General features: G+C 38.1%; 1 protein-coding gene across 1 annotated transcript in view; it reads left to right on the top strand.

Moving 5' to 3' along the window:
- RAB2A (RAB2A, member RAS oncogene family) overlaps window positions 1-23,581 on the top strand; it is an 88,538-nt gene extending 64,957 nt beyond the window's left edge. Inside the window, exons 7-8 of the mRNA XM_017547556.2 lie at window positions 19,121-19,189; window positions 21,184-23,581. Of these exons, the coding sequence (XP_017403045.1) occupies window positions 19,121-19,189; window positions 21,184-21,279 (165 nt within the window). The 3' untranslated portion in view covers window positions 21,280-23,581. The remainder of the gene's footprint in view (window positions 1-19,120; window positions 19,190-21,183) is intronic.
- The last annotated feature ends 378 nt before the right edge of the window (window positions 23,582-23,959 follow it).

The raw sequence follows: 23,959 nt of genomic DNA, 5'->3' as shown, positions 1-23,959 counted from the left end.
TATATATATATCACACACACAATACCATTATCATATGTAACTTAGCAGTAATTCCTTAATAAATCTAATATCAAGTCTTAATGTCATCCCTTTTATTTCACTCAACAGGTAATGTTGGAAAACGAGTATTTAGTTTTTTTATTTGGGATCAGAGAAGACTAACAAAAGGATTTCTTCCACCTAAACCAGCACTTATTTGGTTTCTGCCTTTTGATAGGCATTCACCATCAGTTCCTATGGCAGGAGAGCCAAGACCAAACTATGAAGCTGAAAAATTACAATATACTGTGTTAGAGATTTAAGCAAGAATTATCCTGCAGAATTAGATCCAGGGAGGTAAATGTTAGGCATGCATGGCCCATCGATTCTTGATCACCTTGTCCCTTGGATTTGGAACAAACAGCAATTACAGTCATTATGGGGAAGTTTGTTCTAAGTGTTGTCCCTTACGTTTTTGCTTTTCAAGGGCTCAGATTTGCCTAACTTTGCCATCCTGTTGTTCCTTAGAAGAATAAGCAAAGCTGTATAAGAGAGGCGGTTTAGCACAGTGGATAGAAACTGACTGAGCTCAGACAGGAATCTATCCTCAGCTTGCTGTCTGGAGGACTCTTTTCTATGAGAGCTGATTGTGTGATGGGTTAAGAATAAGGCAGGTATTCTAATGACACATACCAGTTGTCTAGTGACAGTGGTGGTTGGTGTTGGAACAATTCAGAGAAGGTCATCCTCTTTTTTATAAATCTGTTGAAAATTATTCGCATCCCAGCTGATCCTTGGCACTCATGTGTAGAGAAATTTTAATGCACAGAGAACTCTCTTAAAAGGTTTTTTAAAATATGAACTGTTTAAAGATAATTACGTTAGAGATAGAATGACTTATACAAATGCCAGTATTCTGATGAGTGTGCCATCTGACTGTGGGTTCTTTTTAAAAATTTGAGACTATTATTATTTGTTAAGGTTAAATACTAATGGCACATTGATGATGTTTAGAACTAGACCTGTTTCTTTTGATGTTGTGCTGTACTCTGTGTATACATTTTAACCAAGACCCAGTTCCTGTAATACAAGTGGACACTATGAAGTTTAACTGTTATAGCTCTCTGTAAAGGACTGAATAATTTACAGCATAAAATAACAACAGCTTTGTTCCCACACTAGCTGTGTTGTTGCTGGAAATAGATTTACTGTTAATCTATAGATTTCCTATTTACTATTAATCAGCTTTATGATTTCATTTCAGAAGGATTTGTTGAGGGGAAAAAGGGGTAACATGGTGTTAGAGATAAGTGAATGCAAAAGATAGCTCTTCAGAACACAGAATTATCTGGTCCAAAATGTCAGCAGTATTGAGATTGAGAAACACTGAATTATTTTAATAAAACACAGTTCAACTCAAGGAAATGAAGCACCCATTCATAATACATGAATCTTCTTTATTCACTTAGCAATAGGAGGGATTGTGCTATGATTTTAATATTAAAAATGAGTCCAAATGCTGTGGCTTATGCCTGCAATCCTGGTATTTGGGAGGCTGAGGCAGGAAGATCACTTGATGCCAACAGTTTGAGTCCAGCCTGGCCAACATAGCAAGACCCTACCTCTATTTTAAAAGACAGAAAGAGAGGGGGAGGGAGGAGGAGGAGAAGAAGAAAGAAAAGAGAAAAGGAAAGAAAGGAAAAGAAGAAAATAGATGACAGATTGATCGATTGATAGATAGCTAGCTAGATAGATAGAGTTTGGATCTGTGTCCCTGGCCAGATCTCATGTTGAATTCTAATCCCTAATGTTTATAGTGGGGCCTGGTGGGAGATGATTAGATCACAGGGGCAGTTTCTTTTGAATGATTTAACACCATACCGTTTGGTGTAGTTCTCATGATACTAAGTTCTTGTGGTATCTGATTGTTTAAAAGTGTGTAGCACCTCCCCCATCTTTTTCTTCCTCCTGCTCTATCCATGTGAAGTCCCTTGCTCCCCCTTTGCCTTCTGCCATGATTGTAAGTTTCCTGAGGCCTCTCCAGAAGCTGAGCAGATACTAGCATCATGTTTCCTGTACATCCTGCGGAACCGTCAGCTATTTAAATGCCTTTTCTTTATAAATTACCCAGTCTCAGATACTTCTTTATAGCAATGGGAGAAAGGACTAATACAGAAAATTAGTACTGAAGAGTGGGGCTTTGCTATAAAGATACCTCAAAATGTGGAAACGACTTTGGAACTGGGTAATGGGCAGAGGTTGGAAGAGTGTAGAGGGCTCAGAAGACGAAGAAAAATTTGGAACTTCCTAGAGACTGCTTGAATTGTGACCAAAATGCTGATAGTGATGTGGACAATGAAGTCCAGGCTGAGGAGGTCTCAGATGGAAATGAGAAACTTATTGGGAACTGGAACAAAGGTCTCTTTTGTTATGCTTTAGCAAAGAACCTGGCCGCATTGTACCCCTGCCTTAGGGACCTGTGGAACTTTGAACTTGAGAATGACGATTTAAGGTATCTGGTGGAAAAATTCTCTAAGTGACAAAGCAGCTAAGATGTAACCTGGCTGCTTCTAATAGCCTGTCTCATGTGAGCAAAGAAATGACCTGAAACTGGAACTTACTTTTTTTTTTTTTTTTTTTTTTGAGAGAAAGAAAGGAAGGAAGAAGGGAAGGAAGGAAAGAAGGAGAAAGAAAGGAAAGGAAAGGAGAAAGGAGAGGAAAGGAAAAAAGAAAAAGAGAAAGAAAGAAAAAGAGAAAGAGGGAGAGAGAATGGAGTCTTGCTCTGTTGCCCAGGCTGGAATGCAATGATGTAATCATAGCCCAGTGCAGCCTCAAACTCCTCACCCCAAGCCACCCCTCCACCTCAGGCTACCCTACCAAGTATTTGAGACTACAGGCATGCACCTTTGACAGGCTAATCTCAAATAAAAATTTCATTTTCCTTTTTTTTTTTTTTGAAAACTGTTTTCTAAAGTGACTATCTTGTTTTGTATTTCCACCAGAAACATATGAGTTTTGCTCCAGTTGTCCCACATATTCACCAGCATGTTGTATTACCAGTTGTTTTATTTTAGCAACTCTAAAAGGTATATAGTAGTGTCTTAATTTGATTTTATTTTGCACTTTCCTAATGAGCTATGATGCTGAGTATCCTTTCTTTTTTTTGTAATTATTTTAATTTAATATAAATTAAATTAAACATTTAATTTCTCAGTTGCACTAATCACATATCAGAGGCTCAAAGGCCACATGTAGTTAGTGGCTATCTTATTGGATGGCACAGATTATCAAACATTTCCTTTATTGCAGAAACTTCTGCTAGACAATAGGATGCCTTAGCTAAAGTCATGAGTTCTTTCCCATCAGAATTCATGGCTAATCTTCAGTAGGAATAGAGCAATTTTATAAGACTATAACATTTAGTCCTAAAGCATTCAAAGTCCAATTTTCTCATTCCATGTTACAGTTACAAATTTCTCTAGTTTTGATTTAAAAATTACCTGACCATATTTGCTATCTCCCCAACTAAGCTGGAAGCCTTTTAAGAATGGGGCCACTTTTTATCCAATTTGCCAGTCTGTGTCTTTTGATTGGGTCATTTAGTCCATTTTCATTTAGGGTTAATATTAATATGTATGAGTTTGATACTGCCATTTAAAGCTAGCCAGCTGTTTCGCCCATTAGTTGATGCAGATTCTTCATTATGTTGATGCTGTTTACCTTTTGGTATGTTTTTAGAGTGGGTGGTACTGGTTGTTCCTTTCTATGTGTAGTGCTTCTTTCAGGAGCTCTTGTAAAGCAGACCTGGTGGTGATGAAATCTCTGAGTACTTGCTTGTTCACAAAGGATTTTATTTTTCCTTCACTTATGAAGCTTAGTTTGGCTGGATATGAAATTCTGGGTTGAAAGTTCTTTTCTTTAAGGATGTTGAATATTGGCCCCCACTCTCTTCTGGCTTGTAGGGTTTCTGCTGAGAGATCTGCTGTGAGTCTGTTGGGCTACCCTTTGTGGGTAACCTGACCTTTCTCTCTGGCTGCCCTTAGCATTTTCTGCTTCATTTCAACCCTGGTGAATCTGATGATTATGTGCCTTGGGGTTACTCTTCTTGAGGAATGTCTTTGTGGTGTTCTCTGTATTTCCTGGACTTGAATATTGGCCTGCGTTGCTAGGTTGGGGAAGTTTTCCTGGATAATATCCTGAAGAGTATTTTCCAGCTTGGATTCATTCTCTTTGTCACATTCAGGTACGCATATCAAACGTAGATTAGGCCTTTTCACATAGTCCCATATTTCGTGGAGACTTTGTTCATTCCTTTTTACCCTTTTTTCTCTAGTCTTGCCTTCTCGTTTTATTTCATTGAGTTGATCTTCGACCTCTGATATCCTTTCTTCTGCTTGGTCAATTCGACTGTTAAAATTTATGCATGCTTCGCAAAGTTCTCATCTTTTTCAGCTCCATCAATTCATTTATATTCCTCTCTAAGTTGTCTATTCTCGTTAGCATTTCGTCAAATCTTTTTTCAAGGTTCTTAGTTTCTTTGCATTGGGTTAGAACATGTTCTTTTAACTTGCAGAAGTTTCTTATTAGCCACCTTCTGAAGCCTGATTCTGTCAATTCTTCACACTCATTCTCCATCAGGCCTTGGTCCCTTGCTGATGAGGAATTGTGATCCCTCGTAGGAGGAGAGGCATTCTGGTTTCAGGTGTTTTCGGCCTTTTTGCGCTGGTTTCTTCCCATCTTTGTGGATTTATCCACCTGTCGTCTTTGTAGTTGCTGACTTTCAGGTTGGGTCTCTGAGTGGACATCCAGTTTGTTGATAATGAAGTTATTTCTGTTTCTTAGCTTTCCTTCTAACAATCTGGCCCCTCTGCTGTAGGACTGCTGAGGTCCACTCCAGGCCCTGCTTGCCTGGGGATCACCTGCAGGTGCAGAACAGTAAGGGCTGCTACCAGTTTCTTCGTCTGCTATCTTTGTCCCAGAAGAATACCCACGAAATGTCAGTCTGAGCCCTCCTTTATGAGGTGACTCTTTCGGTATACAGGGGTCAGGGAGCTCTTTGAGGAGACAGTCTGTCCTTTATAGGAGCTCAAGTGCTGAGCTGTGGGCTCCGTTGTTCATTCAGAGCTGCTGTGTGATTTCCCGTGCGGCGACCCACTACGCTGGCTGAAACAGTGGTGCCAAGATTCGCGGCGCCGCGCTTTTTTGCCCGGGAATCTTCTGGCCTGGCTCGCTGTCTCAGTCCCCTTTTTAATCAGATGAATGGGTGACTCTGCCTTCCCAGAGCTCCATTCAGCAGCCAAAAGGGTGCCCAGTCCCATGTATTTTGTATTGAGAACCACCACGCAGGGGTACCAGCAAAAAAGCCATACCCACCAAAAGAGTCGTGCTGGCGACCAGTGGGGCACCTTCGTCTGGGAATCTCCTGGTCGGTGGGCAATAAAAATCCGCCTGGAAATGAGGCGTCCACTCACTCTCTGCGCTTTCACTGGGAGCTGCAATCCTGAGATGCTCCTAATCGGCCATCTTGGATCTCTCTCACCAAAAATCAGAACTTACATTTAAAGGGGAAGCAGAGCATAAAAGTGATAAATTTGTAGCCTGGCCATGTGGTAGAAAAGAAAAGCCCATTTCAGGGGAGGAATTCAGACAGGCTGCAGAAATTTGCTTAAGTAAAAAGGAAGCAAATGCTAATAGCCATGACAATGGAGAGAAGACCTGGAAGGCATTTCAGAGACTTAACAGGTACGCCTCCCATCACAGGTCCAGAGGCCTAGGAAGGAAGAATGGATTTGTAAGCTAGGACCAGGGTCAGGGCTCCACCACCTGGTGCAGTTTCATGACACTGTTCCCTGCATTCCTGCCACTTTAGCTGTAGCGATCACTCATAGGGGCCCAGGTACAGCTCGGGCAACTGTTTTAGAGGGTGTTAGCCACAAGCCTTAGTAGCTTCCATGTGGTGATAAGCCTGCAGGTGCACAGTGTGCAAGAGTTGAGGCTTGGGAACCTCCACCTAGATTTCAGAAAATGTATGGAAAAGCATAGATGTTCAGGCAGAAGCCTACTGCAGGTGCAGAGCCCTCACAGAGAACCTCTACTAGGGCAAGGCAAAGGGGAAATGTAAGATTGGTGCTCCACATAGAATCCTCACTGGGGCACTGCCTAGTGGAGCTGTGAGAAGATGGCCACCGTCCTCCAGACCCCAGAATGGTAGATACACCAATAGTTTACAACCATCACTTGGAAAAGGCACAGGCACTCAGTGCCAGCCAGTGAGAGCAGTGGTGGGGTCTGAACCCTGCAAAGCCACAGTGGTGGAGCTGCCCAAGGCCTTGGGAATACACCTCTCACATCACTGTGCTCTGGACTTGAGACATAGAGTCAAAAGATTATTTTGGAGCTTTAAGTTTTGATGACTGCCCTGCTGGGTTTTGAACTTGGGTGGCACCTGTGGCCCCTTTCTTTTGGCTGATTTTTTTTGGGGGGTGGAATGAGAGTATTTACCCAATGCCTGTACCCCCACTGCATCTTGGAAGTAACTTTTTTTTTATTTTACAGGCTCATAGGCAAAAGGGACTAATACATATATATAAAATGCTTCATTTCAGGCTGGGTGCAGCAGTTCACGCGTGTAATCCCAGCACTTTGGGGGACCAAGGTGGGCAGATCATCTGAGATCAGGAGTTCAAGACAGGCTTGACCAATATGGTGAAACCCCATCTCTACTAAAAATACAAAAATTAGCTGGGCATGGTGGCTTCCACCTGTGTCCCAGCTACTCAGAAGGCTGAGACAGGAGAACTGCTTGAACCAGGGAGGCAGAGATTGCCTTGAGCCAAGATTGCACCATTGCACTCCAGCCTGGGCAACAGAGTTGAGACTCCATTTCAGGGAAAAAAAAATGCTTCATTTCAGTGATGCCCTGAGCAAATAGGCAATACATATATATAAAATGCTTCATTTCAGAGATGCCCTGAGCAGGGAGTGAGTAAAAACTAGGAAGAACTGTTAGGAAGTGACACCACTTTTATTTTTAGAGCTGCCATTAACCTGTGAATCCTACAGTGAATACTCTTAAATGTTTTAGCATCTATCCAGATGATATTGGTTCCCAGTTTCTTTAACTGTATCTCTGATATTCCAACTGTTTTGATCTTACCTGATTTATACTGCCTATCTTGAACTAGGATCCTAAATTTAAAATGGGACCCAAGCCAACACTTGGAAGTTTATTTCCAAAGATCATAAAAATAAAATAATACCCTAGTCTTCCTAAATTAAGTATTACTTAGAGGGAAGAATTTCTCAAGACAGGATATAGAGAGAGAGACTATCATATACTACATTCATAACACTAATATATATCCACATAGATATTTATTGTATACACAAGTCATACTTGGAAAATCTGGATTAAATAAAAGTCGGCAACTTTTTTTAACAGTTGCCCAAGCTATATCTGGGTGCTTTTGAGCCCAAGCTGGAGCTGGAATGGCTGGGATACACAAGCAGTGTCCTTGAGGCTACGCAGGGTGGTGGGACCCTGGCCTGACCTATAAAACCATTCTTCTCTCCTAGGCTTCCGGGCCTGTGATTTGAGAGGCTCCTGTAAAGTCTCTGAAATGCCTAAAATTGGAATTGGCAAGGACTGCATAAGCTGTCTTAACATACCATGGACTGATGTCTGTGTTATGTTGCTCACTCTCTTATTTCATGGTCACATATATGTTGTGGTGGGGGCATGGAGACTACTTTTTTCTTAGGCTAAACTGAGAATACCTCATAAGATTTTTTTTTTCAGGTCAGTTGTCTTTTTTTTTAAGATTTTTTTGTAGAGACAGGGCCTCTCTAAGTCACCCAGTCTTGTCTCAAACTGTTGGGCTTAAGCAGTTCTCCCACCTTGGCCTCCCTATGTGCTGGGATTATAGCATGAACCACCATCCCCAGCCTAAGTCAGTTGTCTTTTTGACCAAAGCTTCACAAATATTAGTGTATATACAAATCACCTAAGAATCCTGTTAAAATGCAGATTCTGATTCAGTAGATCTGTGGTATGTCCTCGGAGCTTGCATTTGTAACCAGCACTCAACTAATGTAGATACTGCCGATCCAGGGGTCACACTCTGAGGAGCTGGGGAGCCTGTGGAGGAATCCGGTTTGTTCTGTCACAGGAGAATCGGACAGAGTGCTGTCTCCTCCCATCTCCTCAGAGACATTATTGCTTCAAATCATCTCATTATCTTCACCCTTTCTTTCTCTATTGATTCTTGGCCTCGAGCATGTAATTAAGTTTCAACCATCTTATAAAATAAAATTCTTTCACTCCATTTCTCCTGGATCTTTTTCCTCCTGGTTTCTGTTAAGAGTCTGACTTCTTCCACCATGGCCAAGGTCATCCTGGTCTTCCTAAAAGTCATACCTAACAGATACTTTTCTGCGTTTTGTTTTGGTTTTGGTTTTGGTTTTGGTTTTTATTTTTACTTTTAGAAAAAGTTCATTATAAAAAAGTAATTGCATGAAAGAAAGCTTGGAAAATAGAGAACAAGTAAAAGAATAATAATAAACATATCAGGCTAGAAGAAAAGGCTAGAAGAAAATACACCAAAATGTTAACAGCAATCATGACTGTATGGGCACTCAAAAAGCATGAATTATACTTTTTTTTTTTCCTCCTGCTTTTCTGTTCTTGGCTTAAACAGTCCTTTGGGAATATTTGATACTTTTGACTACTCTTCAATAAACTTCTTTCTTAGGGCCATGGCACCATTTTCTCTTTCTCTCTCTCTCTTCCCCCCCACTCCCTCTTCCCCCACCTTCCTCCTTCTCCTTCTACCCCCACCCTCACTGACCTTCCTCAGATTTTTTTTTTACCAGTTTTTTCCTACTTTGAGATATCATCTAAATCTGTTACTTCAGTTACCCTTTTAGACTGTAGGTTCAGCTCCACTCTGACCGCTGCCACCTGGACAATTCTCCCCAAGTGTTCTTCACACTCTTCCAATTCAACACATCCAAACTGAACTGATAGCCCTTCTCTATTCTAGTCTGCAAATCTTCTATATTCCATAGTGTTATTTCTCTTACCCCATCACATTGATTTATTCAGTTAATACATCACTTTTCACCTGTTATTGTTTCTAACTATTAAATATCTTTCCAAATTGTCTTCTCTGTCATAATTGTATCCTAATTGGACTTCTTGTCTTCATTTTTCAGTCCTTTACACCATGATCTCTGGGATCATTCTAAAAATGAAGATTGAATGTCCCTCTCCAATTTTATGAAAACCATGCAGTGGTTCCCCACAGCTTCAGCATCAAACTCCTTAGCTTAGCATACAGGATGCTTTGATTCCCAACCCCCCACACCATGTGCTCCATAGTAAACTAAGAGTCAATCAGCTTTGCAGTGTTCTCTCCCTTTCTTCACAAAAAAGTATTCTCTGTACTTGAAATGACCATTTCCTTAAAGGATCAAGTTGGAAGGAAGGGCATTTCAAGTGCAGAGAAGGATATGGTCAAGTCCAGTCCCTCCTCTGGAGTGCATTTCATGACACCAGCATGTCTTCCCTCCACCACCAGCCACCACACACAGTGTCTGTATTGACAGACTTTTTCACCTACTCATTCCTGTGTCATCCTGGGCATGAATTCACCTTAGCATGACATCATTGCACTTGTCATGTCAGCCCCACCATAAGGATAGAGTTCTTTGAAGACACTGTTTTCATTTCTGCAACCCCCACAGTAGATAAAAAAAAGTTTGGATGAGTAAGTATGTATTTGCTCCAACCATGCTCTTCTTCCTTCAGTCTTTCATTCTCATTATGCTTTGTTCCCACGTGTTACATGTAGGTGGAATTCTGTCCTAAACCTTATCTTTGCCCAAGCATTTTAAAACACAAGATTTTGGAAAATCCAGATAAGACTGGACATGGTAGCTCACACCTATAGTTCCAGCACTTTGGGAGGCTGAAGTGGGCAGCTCAGTCGAGGCCAGGAGTTTGTGACCAGCCTGGACAGCATGGCAAAACTCCATCTCTATAAAAAATACAAAAATTTAGTCACAGTGGGACATACCTGCTGTACTCCCAGTTATGAAGTAGGAGGATCACTTGAGCCCAGGAAGGCAAGCCTTCAGCGAGCTGAGATCATGCCACTGCACTCCAGCCGGGGCAACAGAGGAAGACCCTGTGTCTTAAAAAAAAAAAAAGTCCAGATGAGCACATTGGCCTCTCAACAGGTGCGTCTTCCTTCAGTAGCTGTCTGGAATCTTTGTGATTTGAAAAGTTCTTTTTAGATGGAGAGACATTCATGTCATAATGGCAGTCTAGGCAAAGCCCCCTTCCCAAAAGCTTTATGCTTATGCTGCTGAAGTACTTCGGTTGCCGAAATTCTAGATACAACCAAGACGATAGCTGAAAATACAGCCAGCTAACCCTAAGACAGATTGCAGTAACCTACCAAGCCACCTAAACTGACAGGATAGGTGAAGTTCTATATCCAGAGAGAAAACATGACTTACCCAAGACATTAGTAACTAGAAAGACTACCAGTTTCAAGGCCCCTTGCTAATACTTGCATTCTGTCTTGGTACTTAGTCCGTAGACCTCATTTGCATTGAGGGACCACCTTGTTTTGGGCTTTGTTGTAAGTGATGGAATGAGTATTTTTATACAGCTATAACGAGGTTGTAAACTGAAAACTTTGTTGTCCCCTTAAGCCTACTCTGAGTGTTAAGGCCATGAATGCGTATCACAGGACTTCAGTGGAAATCTGACCTGGCCTTCCTTAGCAGTGTTCCAGTATCCCTCGAGGATAGCTTAGTTCAATAAATATTTACTACTCTCCTCCACATTTTGGAAGACTGGGCTGACCAGCCTCAGCTTCTTCACCTCTACTTTGGCCGTCACCCTAGGGAACTTCATAGATAATCCAAACTCTGACTTTGAAAGTCGCATCCATTTTTGTACTTCTAAACCAGGGTGGTTAACCATTACCTAAGAAAATTATGCTAATAAATGCATGTCATACACTTACACACTTACATTTATCTGTAGCTTATATTCCCATATAGGTGCACAATTATATAGATTGCCAACTACCAAGACTTCCCAAGCATACAACACTAGAATTCCATGTGTCTAAAATAAATTTTTCATTTCTTTTTTGAAAACTGATTTTCTTCCTTTATAATTTATTTCAATTCATAATATACCCTTTCATCTCATCACTTAAACCCAAAGTGGAGTCATCCATAAACATATCACCATTTTACTCTGTCACTTACCAAGTCCTGTTAATTTCTTCACAGCGGATACTAGGTTTGGGCTTTGCCATTCTTTTTGGTTGCCACCATCTGAATTGTCAGCCCTCATTTCTTTCTTGGATTATTGCTCTGGACTCCTCACTGGTCTCCCTGCGGACAGCCTCTTGTGATTTATTCTCCATCTCTCCTCTGATTTTGTCCCTCACCTGCTTCCTACCTTTTCAGTGTTCCTCTGCCTGTAAGGCCGCATCTCTAGCTTCATCTCACATTCCTGTCTATCCCCAGCTTCCAACAGAAATGAGCTTAAGATCTGCTCCTCTGGCCAGAATGCCCTTCTTCCCCTCAATTTTCCTAACATATGAGTGGGAGCTTACCTGTCTTTCAGGCCTACACTTGGAAGTAGTCATGCCACCTTACTCATCTAAGCAGCTGAGGCTTTTCCTTCTGTCTTCCCATTTTGGATTCATATCTTTCCTATACACCACATCCTTGAGTTTTAAGGTATTCATATTTACCTGAGTGTCCTTAGTGCCTGGTACAAATCAAGCACTCAGTAAATGCTCATTAAATGGAAGAACTAAATTGCTAAGGAATTAAACATTTTTATGTTATCTCTGACAAAAAGTAGGAATAGGGATTTATTTTTAATTGAAAATACTTTAATAATTTACTTTAGAATATAAATAAGCATTCTGAGAGTAACTTGGAGTGAAACTTTATGAGCTAAGTTTAAATTCATCACTTGAATTACAAAATGTTATTCATTGTTTCATTATACTCAGTACTGAAGAGCAAAATGCTGCAATGATTTTGATTTTTAAAACTATTAAGTTGACATAGAAAACCAATTATTAACAATCTGTATTGCTGAGCTTTTGCTATGTTATGCTGCAGCAACAAACTCTAAAATATTTTTTTTTAAGTTCTGGGATACATGTGCTAAACATACAGGTTTGTATACACAGGTGTACAGGTACCATGGTGGTTTGCTGCACCTGTCAACCCATCATCTAGGTTTTAAGCCCCACATGCATTAGGTATTTGTCCTAATGCTCTCCCTCTCTTTTCCCTCATCCCCGGACAGGCCCCAGTGTGTGATGTTCCCCTCCCTGTGTCCATATGTTCTTATACATTTCCTACTTATGAGTGAGAACATGTGGTTTTTGGTTTTCTAGGAACAGGAAATTCTTAAATGCCATATTCCCCAAACTTTCTTGATTGAATATTTCTAGTTTCTTCCCCCCTTTATTCTGTTGCTAAACTTAAGATTTGTTTAGGCTGCCTACTTTCCTTTAATTAGCATTGATATTGCTGATACTAATTTTTGTAAAGGTAGGAAAGAGACAAAAGATGTAAATAATACAAATTTTATATACTTCCAAAAATAATCCTAGAAATTCAATATGATTTCTAGCTAAAAGGGTTTTAAAGGATGTAGGAAGTATGTGCTTTTTATGTATTTTAACTGCAACATAAAACAAATGAAAATTCCTTTGACTTGTGTTAAAGATAACTGATCCTAATAAAGGAACGATAATCGTAGTGAGAATAATATCAGATTCTGATCCTGCTTCTGTTATACTTGTGTGTGGCCTTGGGTAAGTCATTTCTCCTTTTGCAGCCCAGTCATATCTACAAAATGAGAAAATTGTAGACTGTAGATTTAGCAATGGCTCTTTTTCTTCTAGTGAAACACATAGAGGCACTGCATGAGAAAAGTAACAGCACAGCAACACCACTTTGGAACTGGTGATGCTACAGACTGAGGCAGGGAAGAGGCAGAGAGAGATTCTTCTTGCACAGGGCTGTCCCTACCCCCTATCTCATTTCAAAAGGTGGCCCCTGCGGAATTGCTTTGAAATACTATTTAAAAGTCACTTTATTGGATGATGTATGAGTTTTTCTTCACTGACCCTAAATGAAATAGAATCACAGAATTTGAAGAAGTCATAGAATTTGAAAGAGTTTCTTATCAAATTCTAGTCTGCTGTTCCTTTCACAGGATTCTCCTGTCTTTGCCCAATATCTAAGTTTTATCAAATATATTTTATTTTGGGGGGCTCACTGCATACATTATATGTTGTCAATTCACTTTTTTTAAGGTTTAGCTCTATTTAATCAAGATACTTGAATTGACCATAGAGCATTGATCACCGTTTCTCTCCTTAACTCTTGGTGTCTGCAGGGCACAAACTCATTGAGTACCGTACTCCCTTCTGTTGTTCCCCATGTGTCTTTGCAACCAAACGTTCATGCCAACAGCTGACACCATATTGAGTGCTTAATACATGTCAAGCATGGTTTTCAATGCTTTCCAGTAATCCTCCCAACAATCCTATGAAGTTGACTACATTTATCTTTCCTTTATTAGGGTTACTTACCTTTAATACATGTCAAAGGAATTTTAATTTGTTTTGTTTATGTTGCAATTAAAATTGAACATAAAAAAGCACATACTTCCCACATTATCATCCTCATTTTACAGAGAGGCTAAGCACTGTTTCCAGAGCAACACAGCTGGTAAGAAGTGGCACTGGGGTTTGAACCTGGAGAGCCTGGTTCTAGAACCTCAGTAGTTCTGCTAATTTTTTAAGGTCTAACTTCATCTCACAAATACAGATTTTCTTGAAAGCAAAAGAAAGTTAACATTAATTTTCTTGTTTACGTACTTACAATTTCTTTCAAGAAATAATGAAAACCTTTATAAATCAGGGTAGTGACTGCCTCATAAGTACTTAGTATATATCGATTATTAACAACTTAGGCAAATGGGTACTTGCAATGTTCATAGCATTGACTTTTAGCAGTTGAGAAGAAAATTAAACAACATTTTAGTTACCTCATATTTCACAGTTCGAAGAGAAAACTTAAAGTCCCTTTTTATAAGATAACTGCTCTGTAGCATCTGCTCAAGATATTTAAACCGTCCAAAATGCTGATATTACCTAATTTTTATCTTGCCACCAGGTGGCAGCATGTTACATAAGGAAGTAATTTAAATATTCTATTGAAGATCATTTATTTTCAATATTTTGCTTTAAAAACTGTCCAACCGTAATAAAAATAAAATAGTATCCCGTGTTCCCCTCTGCTTCTATTTTCCACAGTTGGTTTTAAAGGCCCTGTTAGCACGATATCTGTGATGTAGTGAGACCTGACTCAATCCTGCGCTGCATTCACCTGTCACTTAGTGCAGAAAGTTTTTTTCTTTCATCTTTTTGGAGATTTGACCCCTTGGGCTTAGTTTCTGCCAACTAAATGGTTTTATTCCTACCTAAATGGTTCCTGTTGTTCAGCATCAATAATCCTCCTCATCTTTGTATCTTCCATGATACCTACAGAAGTTCTGAATATGTTGCAGCAGTTTTTTTAATAATAAAGACAGGGTCTTACTACATTGCCCAAGCTGATCTTGACCTCCTGGCCTCAAGCAGTCTTCCTGCCTAGGCCTTCCAGAGTGCCGGGATTACAGGTGTGAGCCTGGCCAGTGACAACAGTTTAATAGGTGCCCTTGGGTAAATGTCAGTGATGTGTAAGATACATATTAGCATGTGTATTCACTGAGTGTTTATTTGAATTACAACACATTTATAGTCTTTTTGTGGTTATGTTTGTTTCAAGTCTGCTGCTGAAGTCCCTGAAATTTTGCCTTAAGTTTAGGTATTATCACAATCATTCAGATTAATTGCTGCCAAACATTGAAAGATTAGTATTTGAGGTGGAAAGCAAGAGAATGAATGGCTAATGAAGAAAAGGAAGGTAAAGGACCGAACGTGGCAGTTAAAGCATGGGGAAAAGGAAGGGCTAGTGGTAAAATGAGAGAGGCAGGCTTCTGATATTGGAACAGAGCATGCGCCACATGGGGAAGCAGGAGGACCACCAAATTCAGTTGGCTGCAGAGAAATCTGTTTACACTTCATAATGGTAGATCTGCCTAGACATTGTTTCACGGTGCAAACAATGAAGTCATTGAAACAGATGAAATCATTTGACATCAGTTTGTCAGCAAATATTTTTTTCTATTCTGAAACCTGTTAGTTTTGCCTACTGCATGCCCCTTAATGAAGTCTTAAAAGAATTGCCCCCAAAGAGATGGTGTACATAAGCAAAAAGAAACCAGCATTTCCTGTAAGCCCACTGTACCCTGTACATATTTCCTTGCTAAGGGTAATTGAGTTTAACAAAGGTGGTTTAAGTATCTATGCTGTTTTAGGTATTGTGCTAGAGATTCAAAACTACAGTATGTTTAATATCTATAGATAAGGCATTTTTAAGGGAATAGCTTAACCGTTTAAATTAAATGAATTCTGTGAAGAACATTAGTACTGCCTTGAGATACTTACCAAGCAATACTTAAAATGTGTTTTTGTATATTGTATATATATAGAATTTAATGGCCTAAAGATAGATTAGAAACATCTATACCTTAAAAAGTTTATATATGGGATTGATATTTAATGAACAGTAAAATGATCAATTCTTTAAAATCCTAGCCAGTGTATTGTATACATACATATTTGTTATCTTTTTGGAAATGTTTTGCAACTTAAATGGGGGAGATTTTATCTGTGACACCCAAGGCTCTTAGACATTTTATTTGACCTCTTATAAGCCTTAGTATTTGGTTAATGTTCATTATGTTTAGGAACTTAGCAACTTCGAAGTTCATAGCCACATATTGTGTGTGTGTGTGTGTGTGTGCGCGCGGGTGTGTGGGGGGGTGTGCATGCGCGCGCTCATGCGCGCAAAGCCTAGTCTTATTGCAAATAGCCACATACTTTTAAAACAGTATATTAATGTCTACATTTATCATGCTGGGTTTCAAATGCAAAGGACTCATTAAAATTGGTCATTAATCACTTTGTAATAGATATTAAATATTCATATTTGTCATGAAGTATGTAAAACAACCCGTTTGCATAGTATCCTCTACAATATGCTCAGAGGGTAAAAAATTTTTTTATTGTCTATAATGTATAATCAGAGATTGAACGACCAAGTAATACAGCAATGTCAAAAGACTATTAGTTATATTTCAGTTGTAATGAAGTTAATTGCATGCCTTTCGGATAAAAAATACTGTACATCGTCAGTTCATCTGCTACAACTATGCTTAAAAGTGCTTAGTAAAAGTATTCAGTACTATTTAGGTAATAAAATTAGTAGTGACTTATGAAATTTTATATAGCATCACTTCCTGAAGCCCGTTTTTAAAGTGATTTATTAACCAGATGGGCAAAAAGGCAATTTTTACATAAATTGGCACGTTTAATAACTTTTGTAGTATAAAAGCGCTTGTTTTATATGATGTTATAACTCACTTATGGGGCCTTGTAGTTCAATCTAACATTCTAGTGAAATGTGGACATGTGGATGCTCCTGGAAGCCCTTCCAGCCCTATGAATTTACGTATCTGTTGACTTCAGTATTTAGTTAGTTTGGTTTCTAAAGCCATCACGGTAATTGACATGTTATTGGAAATAAAGTTAGGTTTTTCCTTATTTATAGGAATAACCTTAATTTTGAAGAATGTGAATCAATTCATACTTGGCTAAAAGCCAGTTCCCTCTTCACTTTAGCTCCAGCATATACATGGAAAGCGCACTCGGCGTCCTAAGTGCCTTGTGAATCTGCAGTGATTAATTCTTCTCATTATTTTGCTGCAAATTCTCATGACCCTCTGTGATGATTCGATCAGCCACTTAGAGTTTATGCATATTCATATCTCTGTGCTCCTGCCGCAGACATTCAAATCTCCTTCACTGACTGGTGTGTGCTTGGTGCAGTAATTGAGCTGCAGTAGATTGATTACTCAGGGGAGCTGTAAGGCCTTTAAAGGTGAAAACATATCAGTCCTGTTAATTAGGAAACAAAAGCTCTGATGGCAAGTTCAGCAGTCAAATATTTCCAGTGTAGAAAGATGAAAGGTATCATTTGTTCCTCTCCATGAATCCTGTTTACTTTTTAAACTTTGAATTAGGTCTGTAACAGTGGTAATGGAGTATAGCTTTCTTTTATGAATTTTTATAGTGTACTAATTGAGGAGGACTTTATTTATTATATTGATTGGTACTGTTATCTGTGATCTGTCAAATCTGATAGCTTAGAACCTATTCAGAGTTTGTATGCCTTCTACAGCATTGGTAATATTTATAAAATCTCTAAATATTTTACATAGAGAATCCTTGTGTATAAATTTTGGTATGTATAGGCTTATTTTGGTCTGCAGTATTCTAATGCTAGTTTTTTATTTTGACAATTTAATGGTATACTATGTGGGAAAAGGGTGAAACTGTAACATGGCAAAGAAGTTGAGCTGCCTTTTATCTCTTTATCATAAACACCCTTTTTTTTCTCTTTTAAACTATATACTAAATAATACATTATTGGCCGGGATCTCACCTGTAATCCCAGCACTTTGGGAGGCTGAGGCTAGCGGATCACGAGGTCCCAGAGATCAAGACCATTCTGGCCGAAATGTTGAAACCTCATGTCTACTAAAAATACAGACTGGGCATGATGGCACACGCCTGTAATCCTAGCTACTCAAGAGGCCGAGGCAGGAGGATTGCCTGAATGCAGGAGACAGAGGTTGCAGTAAGCTAAGATCGCACCACTGCACTCCAGGATGGTGACAGAGCAAGATTCCTTCTCAAAAAACAAAAAAAAAAAACCACAATAATACATTATCATGACCAAAAAAAAGGCCCTGTGTGGAACTGTATCCTCCAAAAGTAAGCTAGTTTTTACGTGGAGGATTATGCAGTTTACTTAATAAAAATGTGTTTTTCTCATATGTGCTATTCTCATGTTCCAGTATTCTTTTTTTCTCTCATGGTCATGATGTTTTGAGATATAATTCACATACCATAAAATTGATCCTTTTAAATAAAGTATACAGTTCATTAGCTGGGCGAGGTGGCACACACCTGTAGTCCCAGCTACTCGGAGGCTGAAGTGAGACGATCACTTGAACCAGGAGTGGAGGTTGCAATGAGCCGAGATCACACCACTGCACAGAGTGAGACCCTGTCTCAAAAATCAGTCAATCAATCAATCAAATCAGTGGTTTTTAGTCTATTCACAAAGTTGTGCAACCACCACTACTATCTAATTCCAGAACATTTTAGTCATCCCAAAAAGAAACCTCATACCCATTAGCATTCTCTCCCCATTTTCCTTTCCATCTAGCTTCTAGCAACCAGTATTCTACTTTCTGTCTCCATGGATTTGCCTATTCTGGACATTTCACATAAATGGAGTTGTGCTATTGTGGCCTTTGTGTCTGCCTTCTTTGATTTAGCACAGTGTTTTCAAGGTTCATCCACATTGTAGCATGAATCAATACTTCATTCCTTTTTATGGCCAAATAATATTTTACTAATTGAATATCCCAAATTTTGTTTTTCATTGATTGATGAATATTTCTGTTGTTGGCACTTTTTGGCACTCGTGAATATGCTGTTTTTAATGGTAGTGAGCATGTGCATACATCCTTGCTTTGTTCTTAATCTTAGGGGGAAGGCTTTCAGCCTTCATCTTTGACTATGATGTTAGGTGTAGTTTTTCTTAGATGCCATTCTTTAGGTCAGTTGAGGAGTTCCCCTCTATTTCTAGTTCATCGAGTTTTTTTATCTTGAAATGTTGGATTTTGTCAAATGTTTTTTCTGTGTCGACGATCATGTGGGCTTGTTCTTTATTAATATAGTGTATTACATCAATTATTCTTTATCAATATATTATGATCTTTATTCTTTATTAATATAATATATTACATCTATTGACTTTCATATGTTGAACATTATGATATCCTATATGTAATGTTATTTTACTGCTTTGGTTTTATATAATATGAACCAATTTCTCTATATTTCAGGCATTTATTAATACAGCAAAAGAAATTTATGAAAAAATTCAAGAAGGAGTCTTTGACATTAATAATGAGGTATATACATATAAATATTGTCAATATGAATTTAGAATTCACTTTTAATTACTATTTGGATTTATTGTTTTATATTTTTTTAATTCCTAAAATCAATCATGATAGTCAGTTAACACCGTTAGTTTACAGTCATCCAACTGAAAAATTGGTATATGTGGTATAGTAGTTAAATATTTATGTTCTAGTAGAGCATCACTTTATGAAAATGGATTAAAGTAAGTGGCCCTATCCATTTACTGCAAACAATGCAAAATAATATAAATCCCCCAAAGAGAAAAGAAAATCCACTTTTATCCACATGTCCATATGGTGTCATCTGCTTTGGGAACAATTTTCTAGTATATAAATGCATGTACTGTGTAATAATGCAAGATGCTTTCTCTGTTGTCTGGTGGGAAAGAGGGAAAACTAAATTTGGAAATTACTCCCAATATATTGCATAGCATGTTTTCAGGAGACTAAATTAATATAAATATAATTGGCATTTGGCATTGGGTTTTTTGCAACGTTATTTTGATCCTGTTTTGGTCAACATGATTAGAATAAAATGTAAGGCTTTGAAGCATCTAATTCAGAGTGTTCACCAAATAACATCATTTGACCCACATCCCCACTCTGCATTTATCTATATTTATTTCAAAATGTTTATGTGCTTACTTTTACATAAATGTTTTCGCCATTCTGTAGTAAGACATCTGGCTTCTGAAAGAAAAGCCCTGGTTTATCCCTAGTTGTAGTTAGAAAAGTATTGTGTTAGGAAACCATAATATGTCTCTCTCATCCTGTGCATAAATGAGGCTCTCTGTTACTTCAGTAGTCTCTGCTAAAACAAACAGCAGTTTGCCTAAGGTTTCCAAAAAGTACATGATTCTCTCATTGTTTAATTTGGAGTAATGTAGTTTCTAAATCCTATCTTCTATGCTTATATGGCAGTACTTCTCCAGTTAGTTTAAAGGTGACACCATTCAGAGAATAATGCCATATAAATTGAACAGTAATTGGGCCTCTATCTAAAAGGGCACATTCATTGTTTCTGTCTGGTTTCATATAGTAGCTGACTGCTTTACTGTGCCTTATGCAGCTTTGATTGTAATGTGCTGTCAGGAGCCAACAGGCCGTGCTATTTATTTGGCCTAATGCCAAGTCTGACTCCTTGATTCCTCAAGAAGTCGCTACCAGCCCAGAGGGGGCAAAACCAATGAGCCATAGGGCATGCTTTTTATTAAAGAGGAGTCAAAAGAGCGAAAAGAAACCACATCAGCTGCTGTCAATACTGAGCTAGTGCCAGAAACCCCAAGGCTACTACTGTTGCAGAACAACTGCCAAGCACTATAAATCTGAGATTTGCTGTGACGTAAAGTTTCCTTAAGAGCTTAATTTCTGAAGCTACTGTATTACTTTTCTCAAAGTGTTGTATTTTTAGGTAAAATCCACTTGAGGGAGTGAGGGTTAAGACATAAGTGTGAGTTTGATGAATGAAAGAACTACTCTGTGTGTGGGTTCTTGGCAAGCTGCCATGTCTTTGGGGATCATAGAAATTATTGATGACACAGAACACTCATATGCCCTTAGCCTGTACAGCTGATTCAACATGGAACAGAAACACTGTCTAGAGAAAAGGTTTTACGTTGTATTAAAGCAGCATGGGCTTTGGATATTTTTATCCTTTAAAGATTTCTTGCAATAATTATTTTAAACGATTTCTGCATTATGAGAATTTCCTGAAAAGCAGCATTATCCAATTTCTGTTTACCCAGTACCTGGTATGATGAAGAATTATTTTCAGAAACATTTCCACAGTGTTTTTAAAAAGGAAGGAACATTACTTAAGAGATACTGTTTTAATTGTTGCTAAAACCTACTTACTGTATTTTTCTCAATGTTTGATACAATTGTATCATTAAGAATTAAATGAGTTATTTTAAGAACCTAATTAAACTATATTGTCTGGTTGTATCTGGTCATATTTATTGTTCTGTTCTCTTTTATTTCAGGCAAATGGCATTAAAATTGGCCCTCAGCATGCTGCTACTAATGCAACACATGCAGGCAATCAGGGAGGACAGCAGGCCGGGGGCGGCTGCTGTTGAGTCTGTTTTTACTGTCTAGCTGCCCAATGGGGCCTACTCACTTATTCTCTCACCCTCTCTCCTCCTGCTCAGCTGAGACATGAAACTATTTGAAATGGCTTTATGTCACAGAAGACTTTAACCCTTCAAATTCTTGTATAACTTGGAATCAATGGTTAATGTTCACTTAAAAGACAGATTTTGGAGATTGTATTCATATCTATTTGCATTTGATTTCTAGGTCAATTGATGTGATTATTTTTGTTAAATGTTGTCTTGTGCCCTTAACTACGAACTGGATTGTATTAAACACTACAAAGTCATCTTGAGTATTTTAAATTGGTTTGTGTAGTTAGGTTTCCCAACACCTGTGGTTACCTAATGTTTAATATTACAGAACTGCCCTCAAAAACTTTGTCAATTTTCAAGGCTATAAGGAAACAGACGGACTCTTTTAATTCTGTATTTATCATTTACTTTCTGTGTATATAGTTTAATAACCTGCTTGGGTGTAATTTGCCAAGCTTGAATTCTTTAATGCATTTGCATAAATTCTATACTGTTTAGAGCTTAAAGCTACAGAAGCATTGTTAGGAATTGCTTGGACACTGAATTTTAAACTTTTTGACATTGTTAACAAGCATGTTCATCTTTTCTTGTCACTAGTCCAAGAAAAATATGCTTAATGTATATTACTAAAGGCTTTGTATATGTTAACCTGTTTTAATGCCAAAAGTTTGCATTGTCCACAATTTCCTTAAGACCTCTTCAGAAAAGGATTTGTTTGCCTTAACGAATACTGTTGGGGGGAAAAACACACAGTGTAATGAGTGAAAAGGGCAGAAGCAAGAAATTCCTACATCTTAGCGACTCCAAGAAGAATGAATATCCACGTTTAGATGGCACATTATGAGGACTTTAATCTTTCCTTAAACACAATAATGTTTTCTTTTTTCTTTTATTCACATGATTTCTGAGTATATTTTTCATGCAGGACAGTTTTTCAACCTTGATGTACAGTGACTGTGTAAAATTTTTCTTTCAGTGACAAACTCTATAATCTTGAAAATATGGTAAGCATCTTGTCTGTTTTGAAGGGGATATGACAATAAATCTATCAGGTGGAAAATACTGTTGCAAAATAGAAAAGCTTTAGTAATTTACTCAGTGTGGTGGTTTTATCCTTTTTTTCTTTTCCTCCCTTGGTCTATAATGAAATTGTTATAGCAGTGCAAAATAAAATCCTATGTATAAAAGTGTTCTTTTTTTTTATTATGACCACCTCTTTTTAAATGTATTTTTAATCCACTTACAGCTTTAACATGTGTTTAAGCATGTGTTTTAAAAGGATCAGAATGTTTAACACTTCCTTTTTTTAAAATTTTGCTAAAATGCAACAAATCTCACTGTATTGAAATTCTTTTTATTGGTGGTGTAAACAGTGTAAGCAAGTGTTTTCTACTCCTCAACTACCACAAAAGCACTTACACCTGAAGGAAAGCATAAAGAAGTTCTAACTCTGAAACTACTTTGACTTTGCTCACTGCCTTCAACTTTCTACAGGTCTTCCCTGAAGATTCAGCAATACTCTGTCAAAAGTTTGACAGTACTCTTGTGGGAAATTACGAAATGCTATTATAGTTTTGTTTCAACTGTCTTCTTGAGGGCAGAGAGAAAGGTGAGAGAAAATCTCTTTTCATGAGTATTTGTAATACAGCCTTTTCTTCTTTCAAGTGGCCATATCAAATTCACTGATCTTACTAATCACTCTCTTTACCAATGAGTAGAAAAAGTTAAGCCGGCTAGGACAGGTTCTGCTCTATACCAAGAAGAGAATGATTCTTTGGAAATTGTTATTTTTAAGCTTCTGTTAACTTTTCCAGAAGTTTAATGTGTTTTGTTTCCATGCTCTCTACCCTCTTTTATAAATCAAGTATAAGATAAATTAATAGCAAAAAACAGCAACAAACCAGCACATGCATTTTATTATCCTAAGAAGATATGGAGTCCTCAAATATAACTCCTTCCATCATCACCCTAATGTGCCTCAGTCTGGGGCAGCGGGTGGACTTCTTAATAGTTCATTTCCACATTCTCTACAAATCACATCTACCATTAAGGAATATGGTATGAATCCTTTCTGTTAATTGACAAAGCAGTGTTATTGTCTGTGATTTCCACTCTTTGCTCATTTTATTATCTCTGTCAAATAATGTAATACTGGTACCTGCAGTTGAATTTGTAATACTGTAATTGAATATTTAGTTGATCTTTGATCAGTTTTTATAGCATCTATCGACATAGAAAATCAGTCACTGAAAAACACAACTTTTAATGCCTCACTCAACATGTAACATTTCAAAGTTGTGATCTTCATAAAGACATGTTACCATTTGTCTTCTAAATTTAAGACAACTGAATGAAAAGTCAATCTTTTGAAAGAGTGGCATATAATTAAATATACAACTAAAACAGGAACAGAACTGGATCTGCATATAGTTTGTTTTTAATGATATTTTAAAATAGCCTCCTAACAGGGAAATAGTCCCTATTTATCTGCTAATGGTCAAAAAGGGTAGGGATATAAATGGTACCAGAATGTATCCAAACACTCAGAAAAACTGATTTATGTCTGGCTTTGGAACCCCTTAAGCATTGATTCTGTCGTAGATAGTAAAGCCCCATCTCAGTTTATGTAGTC

This window comes from Cebus imitator, unplaced genomic scaffold (genome assembly GCF_001604975.1).
Source record: "Cebus imitator isolate Cc_AM_T3 unplaced genomic scaffold, Cebus_imitator-1.0 Scaffold199, whole genome shotgun sequence".
In the NCBI taxonomy this organism is placed as follows: Eukaryota; Metazoa; Chordata; class Mammalia; order Primates; family Cebidae; genus Cebus; species Cebus imitator.
The sequence above is the reverse complement of the archived record's forward strand: the minus strand, read 5'-3'. Positions and strand labels throughout refer to the sequence as shown.